The sequence below is a fragment of the Ciconia boyciana genome, chromosome 3 (genome assembly GCF_034638445.1).
Source record: "Ciconia boyciana chromosome 3, ASM3463844v1, whole genome shotgun sequence".
Lineage (NCBI taxonomy): Eukaryota > Metazoa > Chordata > Aves > Ciconiiformes > Ciconiidae > Ciconia > Ciconia boyciana.
Window position 1 is genome coordinate 103,179,368 of NC_132936.1, and position 11,719 is coordinate 103,191,086.

Consider the following 11,719-nt stretch of genomic DNA (forward strand, 5'->3'; position numbering starts at 1 on the left):
TTCCACAGCATCGCCACGGCTATTCTTAGCTGCGCTAGCTGGTGTGAGGGAAACGCTGGGATGTCTACCAACGCTGCGACTAGAAATGGAGCTTGGGTGACAGGAGGGGGGATTACAATTCAGCCTGAGCACTACTTTAAAGTGTGTGTTGATTGTCACAAAAAAAAGAAAAGATTACACAAAATATGTATATCTAAATGCTAACCAAAGTTTCGGTGGCAAGGGTTTCATGCCAGGTTTGGGATGCTAGCATGGATCAGAGTGAGGAGAAGGTTCCTGCTGAAAGTGCTCGCCTTCACAGCTTCACTCCCATCCTGCCCTTCCCCTGGGGCATCAGCTCCTCCGATGCAAAAGCAGCAAGGAGTTGTTCTGGGAGCTGGAACTGGTCCTTGAGGTGGTCAGGCAACCATCTGGGGTAGGAAGTCTAGGAATGGCATGGCTAAACGTACGTGTAAAAGCAAAAGGAAGCGATAGACCTGAAGCTTCCCTTCCCTATTAATCCTATTAATTCAGAATTCCCACACTGGCATGTCTCATAAAGGATGTTCATATTAAGTTTAAATCACGTCTTTTCATGATGAGGTAGCAGGAGCTTTGGAAAATGGCAGAACTCAAGCTCATGCGCAATGCTTATAGTACAACCAAACATACCCTCCTGCATATCTAACTAGTAATGTGGAATCACTTCTCCCTCTTGAAGCAGAAAAAAGCAGCTGCTGAAGCTGCACCCGTGAAGGGCTCCAAAATGAACTCATCACTGCAAGCTCATGAACAGCTCAAGGCAGGTATTAATAACGATCCTGCCCTCCTCAGTATTATTGCTGGCAGCTGTAGCTTTTCCTGCAGTCAGTACTTTTCTCCCAACAAACTTTACAAACTGCCGTGTTTCTGAATGGAAACAAATGAAGCTGAAAAACACCAAAGCACCTTCTGCTCTAAAGTAGCTATCTTCCAAAGACATTAAATAAAACAGTCCAGACTTCTATAAGGAAGCCTGCCTTATTGACCCATATGTTAGATATTTAACCATGGCCAATTAACAGGACAGGAAGATTTTTTTATTCTTTTCAAAGGCTGTTTTTCTTTGGAAAAAAATGCAGGGAGAAAAATGCATTTTGCATAATTAACTCTTCACATGATACTAGAACTGAGCAACTATTCTTTTAATTGCACCTGGAATCCAGACAGTTGGAGGCCATCACTTTACAACCCATTTATGAACCTCCTCTTCTACTTGTGCTCTTTGTACTTGTTTCTGAGGTTCTGGGAGATGGTGAAAGTGCATTTCTACTAGTTAAATTTCTTCCTAGGAACTGACCTGAGAAAGAAATCCCAACTAAAAGTATTTGACATTCAAGAGCTCCATTTATTTTCTCAGGACTTTAATACTTAATACAAAAAAACCCCCACATTATTATTTATTTTAAAAGAGGGCAAAAATAAATATCATCAACGAACACTAGCTACACCAATTATATTTTAACACTGCTCAGAAACAGGATCCAGGACATGAAAAAAAAGAAGCCAAATTAATCCCATGTGCTTTTTGAAGACATACAGATGACGTATTTTTCAGGATCGTGGTTTTGCTCTTCAACTACTTAGATAACATGGTGAATGCAAAAAGATATAAATGTGAGCCTGCTAAAACATGGTACTGTACCTCACAGGCAGCTAACCACACAAAGCAAAGGTCATAAGGAATAATCAGACCTGTTATCAGCAAAGCTACGTTTGATTTGGAAAATTGTCAAGACTGGCTTTAGCTCAGGCAAATGGAGCATCCACCTCTTTCCATCCAGCAGAGAAAGAAAAAACCAAAGTTACTACAGAGCTGAACAACTTAAATGCATACCTAAAAAGGGTGTAACTGAGGCTATGCTATGAAACTAAAATAGTCAGAGCGTATTTATATGCTTTTAAATATAGGTAGCAGTACTTCCCATTCCCTCCACGTGGAACTCGGAACATCTAGCTACAAAATTCACCCCCTCCTTTCCCCCCGGTCTCTCCATAGCTGAAGAGATTAGAAAGTGCAGTCAAAGCAGGGGGCAGGGGAAGGAGAATGGCAAGAATCTTTATCCCTCCTCCCCAAACCCCACTAGGCAGCGTTTAATAAATTCAGATGGCCCAATTTCAGAAGCAAACAGCAATGTCAGTTTAGCTAAACTTGTTAACAAGTCTTAGGACACTCAGTGGGCTTTTTTTCTTTCTTTTTTGGAGAACGGGGAAAAGGAATAAATCCTGGAATTATAACAAACTGATAGTATTTCTGCAGCAAATTTAGAAACACCACAGGACTCCTGATTTTAATACATCCATAAAATCGAGGTACTTTCAGTTGTTCTTCAAAAGCCAGGCTCTACTGGCAGAAGCTTTGGACTCACTGCTGCAAGTAATTCCTTGCATGCAAGTAACTACTCGTCAGCCTGATGAAACTATTCACAAATAGAGAAATTTACAGGACTGAGCCCTTGCCATGACTTTTGGGGAGTCACAAGTTGGGGCTAGTTTTGTCTTTTACATAACTATGTGTATGTCCGTACCAAATACCATGATGCAGCAATAACAGATATTACCAAAAGCCTAGAGTGGATGTTGAAAGCAATCGAGATAAAATTTTAAGGGGGTCCACAGAAGCAATTTACTTTGCTAAAAAGTAAAGCTTCACAGTACTGTGGCTAGCCCACTCAGTGTCTGAATTAGTTCTGCACTGCACCCTTAGGTGCAGATATAATCTAAGAAGTGAGTCTAAAATAGCATGTTTCTGGATGAGACATGTACTAAGTGTAAAATATTTCACCCACTGATGTTTGGTACATCTCCAACACATTTAATCAGAAGCATAAACAGTCTAGACACTGAAATACAAACATATTTTTCCTTAAAATCAGTGTTCCATATTTTTTTATTTTAAAAATTCAGGAATGTGATACACAATACAATTAGCTCCCCACCACTGCAGTGTTCACTTACATGAGATTCACTAGTTTCATGCTTTGTGGAAAAAAAAAAAAAGAGACTGTGCAGTGTTTTTGAATGCTCCCAGTATTCTGGAACTGTGATCTTCAGAACAAATCAAGTCTGTGTAACCACAGACAGATCAGGTTAAAAAAAATCAAGCTATACCGCAAGCTAGCAGGCTACAGTCGGGTCTCATACAGCCAGAACAAACACAAAAATTGCGTTCCTGCTGCTGTACAGCCACCACCTTGACCTGACTATATGCTTTCAGGGAATTTACCATCAAGGGCTAAAGAGACTAAAGGACCCCATTAACACCAGCTGGTGCTGCACATGCAACACAGCGCTCGACAGAGAGGCCACGCAACTCCCCCTTCTGCCCCCATCATCATCACATCTGCATCCTGTCCTGATAATAAAAATAACGTGGGGGAGAGCTTTTTGCCTTTTAAGCTAGCCATTGCCTGCAATGGACACAGAAATAGAAAAATATGACTTCTGGCACAAAAAAAAGATTAAATACTTACAATGGACTTAGTGACTACAACTCCATCTATTCAGATGCATTTACTGAGACTGTTAACCAATGGTGGCAACTGTCAAGACTTAATAGTTGCTCTCTTCCTGTAAGAGCAACAGGAGAGAAGTCAGTCAGGCTTCTCAGTGCTACTATGGTTTGTCTTGGTTTCTTTTCTAAAATAAACTGAAGAGCAGTAGTTCTATGGCGCATTAGTGATATACAGCAGGACCTCAATAATGCATACTAATGACTGAGACTGATTTTAAACTAGCGAGCAAATTAATTAGTGAAAGTTTACCATAAAAAGCAAGGATACACATTTCAAAAAAAAAAAAAAGTACTTTGTTAATTTCAAAATTTACTTGGTTAATACTTTGTAGTATACTAGCAGTGGTAGCATATTTTGCAAATGTAGTCTCATACAAGATCTCATTTAACAGTCAACTCTAGATCATATACAGGTAACAGAAGAAAGAGTTAAGGTAATTCAGACAAAACAAAAACATATATAAATACTATATTAACATACTTAAGTTAGTTTATGAGACTATACAACAAGCATAAACACAGAAAAAGGTGAGTGATGCTGATGGCTGTGAAGCACCAACATCCCCAAGCTAGCGTAATGCTGAACCGACCCATCCACACACCGCAGCTTCCTGTGGATGCATCTGAGCAGCCAAGAGGCAAAATAACTGCATGGTGCTGCGCTGCACCCAAGCTAACAAACCCTGTGAGAGCGGGCTTGTGCAAATCTGGACTGAGCTCCTTTACTTTTCCAATGCTTTGGCACGTAGCATTTGGCCAACGCATCGGCATACGATACAGAGCTAGTCTGGCCCTGTAGACTGCACAGTTCATATACAACACTGGTAATCCACCCATGGATAATCGAGAGTTGACTGCAATGCTCTGCTGAGAAGTTGGGTAAGACCACTGACACAACCTGGGCGAATCCAGGTCTGACGAGCAGCAGACTATTTTGAACTGTTTAAGAGCAATTATCATACGAGACACATATTAGAAATTCAAACTAGCGAGGTGTTCTGTATCCGGAGGCAAAGCTACATTCCCTTCACTAACAAAACATTCTTTTTAAAAAAAATCTACATTTAAATACTGTTAAAAACCTGAAAACCACAGCATCAAAGAATTTCATAAGGCCAAAGCTATCCTCAGTTCCCTCTGTTGTGCCTAGGTATTGCAATACATTTGTAGACAGAGTAAGATATTAAATTAGCATGTAATTTAATATCTTATACCCCTTCCAGTGCCCTCCAGTAACAGATCTCAGAGCTCTTCACACAAGAGTTAAGCCTCACAACACCCCTGTGAGGTAGGTATTATCCCCATTTTAAGACAGGGAAACTGAGGCAGAGTGTTTATCATGTCCAGAGTCATAGAGCAAACAATGGAAGATCTGAGTTGTTTTCCAGTTTTGAGCATAGGAGCAGTCAATTAAATCACAAGACATTATTTCCCAAACATAACTTGAGCGTAGATTGAAAGGGTCAGGGTTTTAGATTAGACTTCTTGTATGTTTTATCTTCAACTCTCATCTAGTCTCTGCCAAATTCAGAGTCCGTAGACCAGTTTCTTCTTTGTTAAGGTGTAAGTTGGCAGCATACTGTAACAGCTTCTTTAGAGCCAGTTGTCAATTAACTGAGTTAACATTTTAAACCATAGATTCAGATACTTAATAAGTGAAATTATGTGATACATAAACATCTTAAAGTGTGAAATACAGTGAATGAAATCCTACTCTCTGCCCCACTTCCTCAAAAGTCAGCGGAAGGCTCCTGAGGACACTGCAGGGACCAGGACTGCAGTCACTGCAAGTGCTTACAGACACACTCAATTACAAGCAAAATGCACCACCAAATTACTTGTTACGGAGGCTACTGTCTATGCTTAAAAGCACGAATTGTACTGTCGGTGCTTGGCAGACTTTCCCCGACAGAGCACTTATTGACATAACTAATTCTTCTATCTTAGTAAACTGAGAATCAGTTAAAAACGAAGCTCCAGCTCTTCATTCATAGCACTGTGAGTCAAGGATTCTTTAAACTTCAAAGACTTTTATGACCAGACACAACTTGGAAATAAGGAAAAACACCGGAAAATCAGTAAAATATGAAAGTATGTGTTACTTTATCGGTCAGTCTCACGTCTTGATCACAGAGCAGTATACAGTAGCTTGAACTTCCATTCTGATAGAAAAAAAACCCTTTCACATCTGATATTTCCACAAGCAGTTGATTTTAATTACCTCGCTACCTTACCAGAAAAAGTGGGGACAGTTTCTAACAATCACATGATGTTCTCTTTAAAATATGCTATACGATAAATTCATTAGAAAAGCCTTCATATTTATTATTATATAGGTTTTCGAAAAATATGTGGAACTGCAAAGTGGTTTCCAGTTTTATGTAGTTATATCTTTAAAAATGTTCTATGAACTTTGGTTTCCTTAGGGCTTCTAAATAAACAATATATTAAAATATCTACAAATCAAATATTAAAGGAAAGAGTAGGTCCAAGAAATCTGTAACACAAATTGAGTTCCTACATGCTTATCCCTCAAATACCTTTTCACTGGAAAAAATATTTTAATTTGAAGCACAGCAAAAAGCGTCTCCGCTGAAATGTTGAAACTGGTTTTCTGAAGTTGTTACAGCATTGGTGCACTTTCTGTCTGTCTCAGTACAAAGTCAACACAAACACATTGTATCATGACAGTGACATTATGTTCTTTAAAACAAGCATTCTAGATTTAGCAGTATGACAAGAACAAGGACTTCAGCAATTACACTACTTGGCAAAATTGCATCTCAAACGTCTGTCTCTTCCTCTTGCAATATAGCTGTTGTCAAAGTCACCAAAACTCAGGTAGCACCATTCGGGGAGTTACAAAGATGACTCAAACTGCTCATTTTGATCGGTGTTTGCCTCTAGCTTAACTGAAGGGATGCTCTCCGACTTAGTCCTCCTAGTTTTCGGAAATTCAATGACAACTTCTGAACAAGAAATACTAAGTGACGAAGATTTTTCTGTTTTCTTTGCAGTACTATCTTCTCCTGTTCCGCAACACTGCTTCAAAGCACACTGAGTCCTGCAGGGAAACTCACATTTCCCTCTCCCTGATTCAGAGCCAACGCTGGCAAACTCAGGCTGAATGGTAGTTGCGTGAATCCCTTCGTCATGAAAGATCTCTTTTATGCGCTTTGCCACCATCATGTATGTGGAAGGGTCAGGACACTTTATGTGAGCAGTGCCAATGATCCTACTGCCTGCTAGCTGCCAAATGTGTAATTCATGGACTGCTTCAACTCCTTCAAGGGTACGTAATTTTGAGTTCAAAGAATGAACATCTATTTGTTTGGGCACAGTCTGGAGAAGTATAAGGGCTGACTCCCTAAGTAACGGGTAAGTTGTGTAAAGGAGTATACAAACCATTATCAGACAAAGGACGGGATCTAAATATAGCAACCAGCATGGACCAGCCACCGTAATGCTCTCTTGCTCAGACTTGTTTGCTCTGCCAAGCATTTGGGATAAAGTAGCGTTTTCCATGCAATGATTATTGACACATGGATTAAAGCAGGGCCCATCTTTGGGGCATGGATTCCACAACCCATAAAAGAGCAAGGCATTCACTACCACAATTACTGAACCTAAGGCATCTCCAAAAACATGCAGAAAAACTCCACGCATGTTAAGCTGTGCACTAGAGTCTTCTTCAACCTCCTCTACATCCAGAGGATAATGACCAGCGCTCCCATTCACTTGTAGGTCAGTCATGTCATCTTTCATATCACCTGACAAGAAAACAGTGAAACAATTAGGCACATGCTATATTACTACACATTACTATAATTCTATATAAAATAATAACCAACATTAAGCTTGCCACATTGAGTACACAACTGAAAAGCAACTCTACCCATAACACTTAGCGACATTTTATCTGGCTGACAAATATTCAGTTGTCCCAATAAGTGATCTAAATAGTCTAGAAGGCAATTGTTTCTACATGGAGCTTAAAGATGTAGAGTGGCAAAGTATGAAGATGACCGCATTTTAATTTATTCTACTGAAAAACTTCTCATGTTTTCCAGCTCTTTAACCATTTGACTACTCACTGTTCATTTCTTAAAGGAAATGCAGAATTACAGAGCATATATAAAAAAAGCTGGTTAAGTAGCTAAGTAACTTACATTTGTTCCCTCTTTTGAAAAGCCAGAAGGCTAATCACATTGCTAAAATCTCTCTTAAACCATAGGACTTAATATTAATTACATTAATTATATATTAATATACTATTTTATATTAACATTTATGAGGCAGGAAGCTCAAAAGCTGTATGGATACTGCTTTACAGTAACTTCTTCTCAGGTTTAGTAGTTCATTTCCAAAAGACTTTCGAATTCAAGGAAAAGGAAGTTTTTCTGAGATGGTGCAAGGAGCCAGCAGAACTGTGAGATACAATGAGCTGAGCTTTTAGGTCTAAAACACAGAATTTATCAGCAGTATTGACTAAAGGACAGTGTAAGTTATCACTGAAGCTCTCAGAGGCTATCAACTAGTGTTATTTATATTTCAGAATACATAAAAAATGTATTTTTAGTACTTTTTTTTTAGGTGACATACAGCTGTTGAGTGACATATAGCTGTTGGTGCCCAACGCCATATGTCATGGACTGTGCAATGCATAAACAAACATTTTAGTCCCCTCCTTTGTCAAAAGTGTCTGCAATATTACCACTCCTCCACACCTAACTAGCTATATAGGAATAAATGCACACATCATTACAAACAATGCTTTTTGAAAGAAAAACATCTTCCAATGTTCAAAATTGAAAGTATTTTACATGATTAACCTCCTACTTTTCTTCAAAAGTTCTTCTTTGGACAGAAAACTTCCAGTGTTAAAGAAATGTAACAGGCACTGGCCACTGGCCCGACAATCTGAAACAAGGAGCTCTTACTGCTTTTGTGGTTATTCAGTTCAAAGCTTTGTAAACATTAACGTGTTAGTATGACCTGCAGCTTCTGCCACTCTGCTCTCACGACTGCGATTCTACAATCATAAAGTGTCTACAAGTTCTTTCCCCTCTGAAGAAGGGGTGGGCTCCTACAAAGGCGGCTGAGCGGGTCAGTTCCAAGCCCCAGGCTCATAACCTCATGCATCACGCTTCTGTCCTAAAGCTCGAGCTACATTTTCCACACAACTTCTAGGAGTTATGGAATATGGGACCTGTAACTTTCCAGAGAAACTAATAAATTAGAGGAAAATATCTCAGGTTACAGAGTTCAGACCTCAGGGTCCACGATGACAGCAAGGAAAGAGGAACTTTTCTGACACTCTGCTGCATACCACGTACTCGGAGAAAAGAGGATTTGGAAAGTCAGTAGACCTATCTATAAGGGTGGGTAACAGGAAACATGGTTCCAGAAAGGTCTTGAGATTTTTTAATGGCAAAAGGTTAAAATGTGTCCATTTGAAATCCGCTCATTTAAATCTAACTATAAACTTCACATAAAGTGTATGCTCAAAGATACCTGTGCAGGACTAGCCCCTAAGGCTGTCGCTAGCTTTCTACTTCTACCTTAGGAAATCAGGGTCTACCCCTCTTTGTAATTTCCAATGAAGGCATAGCACCACTCTCAGTCGTTTCCCTAGTCTTCACCTGCACATCTTACAGCTTCTCACAAGTCTCTGAGCACCTTTACCTGTAACATTTCCATAGGTAAACTATGAATAACTCCATCCATTACATAATCATGACAGGGCATAGAAGGAAATACAAACTTATTTCAAAGTTTCACCGTGACCAAAATTATGCCCTATTACCACCTAAATACCCACAACAAATTATTTGTTATTGCCAGAAGGACATCCATGAGAAATTCCAGCCAAGTTAGCTCAAAACAGTATACATTTTAATCCATCCTATAAATTCATCTTTTAGTCTAGAACTAGTCCAAAACTTGGCTAAAAGCACAACTTTTCACCATGCAAGAACAATTCATATGCCAAGATATCTATGAGATCAACAGTTAAGGGAATTTTACATTGTTTGAAACTAATTATTAGGATACCTTTGTTGGAACTAAACCAACATTAAGAGCTTATTATGTGGTCAAGAAAATGGTGTACTATATTCAGAAGAACTTTCCTATCCTCTTGCAAAACCTGTCTTTTCAAAATTAAAATGGAGTCAAAACACCAGAGAGAGAGGGAGAGGGAAACTGCTAACTTTCTCAAATGTGTATTGGAACCTCTGACCACGGAAAAACCGAGACTGTAGCAAAGTTCACTCTGCTAAATTAAAGCTCAATTTAAGCTAAAACAGTGGTCTCATGATGTGCCCTGGAAATAAGAGAGGTTCTGAAGACTGAAACCCCTTCCTCCTGGTAACAGGGATGCCATATGATTAAAGTAGAGAAACGGCAATTACGCACCTTTCACTCTGCTAGCATGCAGTACTTGGCTTCGACCAAGTGACTTCAAAATAAACTATCCAGGCTTCTGGATCCATTAAAAAAAATAACCCAAGAAATTCCCTCCCACAAAACAGACAGTTTGATCACAACTGGGAAGGGAAGATTTTAAATTTATCTCTATGTGCAAGTGAGTGGGAAGGTGCATGCTTTAGAAAGCTAAAGAAAACTAATTTGAAGAAACCACGCATGTACTCTGACACCAGTGAGCTTCAGGTTCAGTGCCTACTGCATGACTTCCACAGTTCTGACTGGTAATTTCCAAGACTTCTTCCTATTAATATGGATGTCACAAAGAAGTACAACATTATTGCAATGGAATATACTTCAGTATGTTACGTTCAGATTGCGATTAGCTTCTCAGGTAGCTAATAACTGACCCAACCAAGAGATCCAGCTGTCAGGACTAAGGTGTTGAGCTGTGCTCTATTTGATGTGCAGCCAGTTCAGAAGACATTAAGGCAATGTCTTGTGACAGCTTTTGTCACTAGGCAAAAACACTTGTCATGTGCCTTCTCTACCAGCACCAACTTTTTCCAAGGCAAACTGCTTTACCGTATGACTCTTTCACACCCTGACCTGTCTGCAAGACAAACACACAACTTAGGGCACTCCTTTTAGCACTTGAAGGAAAGGTGTGAGGTAGAGGTGCAACGGCTGTGTGCCTGAGAGCACCGCTAAGGAAGTTTCTTGCCTCTTCCCCAGGAGGAAGGACGGGTGCTCGCCATGAAGCTAGCACCAGGTGGGACCAGGATGCCCACCACCTTCCTCGGGGAAGGGACCTCTCCTGCTTTCCTGACACCTCTACGCTGAGACGGGACAGAGGCGCTGCAGGACTTACCTAGCTTCTCCTGGCTGACTCCGTTGGAGCTGCTGCAGTTCTCCACCAAGGTGCTGGTCTCCTCCCGGTGCAGTGCAGCCTCCCCATCCCCAGGTGGCTGCTCCGGCTTGGGGCCGCTGCGGGCATGCTGCCTGCTGCTGTGCGAGTGCCCATGGCCGTGGGAATGGCCATGGCCCCCGACACCGTGGTGGTTGAAGAGGCAGAGCCCCAGCAGGTTGATGATGAGTCCCGCCACCCCCACACCAATGACCACCAGCGGCTGCTGGATCTCGTGGGGCTCCGTGAAGCGCTCAATGGCCTCCAGCAGGATGGTGAAGCAGAGGGCAGTGAGGAAGACGGCGTTGACGAGGGCGCCCATCACCTCGGCCCGCACCCACCCGAAGGTGTTCTTCTTGGTGGCGCGGGTGCGCTGGGCGAAGCGCACGGCCACCAGCGCCACGACCAGGGCCATGACATCGGAGAGCATGTGGAAGGAGTCGGAGAGCATGGCCAGCGACGACGTGACCCGGCTCACCACCACCTCCACCACGAAGAAGAGGAAGGTGAGCGCCAGCATGCACAGCAGCCGCGCCCGCCGGTTCTGCCACCACCGCGGCCCGCCCGGCCCCTTCGCCGCCATCCCCCCGCACATCGCGCCGGGGCAGCGGCTGCCGGCCCGGCCCGAGAGAGGAGAGCGGCCGGCGGTCGGCGCGGCGAGCGGCCCGCGGGCCCGGCGGAGCCCCGAGGGCGAGCGCGGCCCCTTCCCCGCCGCGGCGGCCCGGCCACCGCCGCTCCCTCCGCAGGCGCTGGGCGAGCAAACTTTGCACCCGAGCCCCCTCACTCTTTCCACACGGAACCCGAGCCGGCACAGCCACGCCCCCCCGCCCGCGCCCCATTGGCCACCGCCCACC

The 11,719-nt window shown here is 42.3% G+C and overlaps 1 protein-coding gene across 1 annotated transcript; it reads right to left on the reverse strand.

Annotated features, from left to right (window-relative positions):
• Nucleotides 1–2,890: 2,890 nt before the first annotated feature.
• On the reverse strand, nt 2,891–11,639 carry SLC30A1 (solute carrier family 30 member 1). The gene is made up of 2 exons (XM_072856879.1): nt 10,830–11,639; nt 2,891–7,302 (listed from the first exon to the last, which is right to left on the reverse strand). The coding sequence occupies exons 1-2, from the start codon at nt 11,458–11,460 to the stop codon at nt 6,392–6,394; spliced, it is 1,542 nt and encodes a 513-aa protein (XP_072712980.1). The 5' UTR covers nt 11,461–11,639; the 3' UTR covers nt 2,891–6,391.
• Between the last annotated feature and the right edge of the window lie 80 nt (nt 11,640–11,719).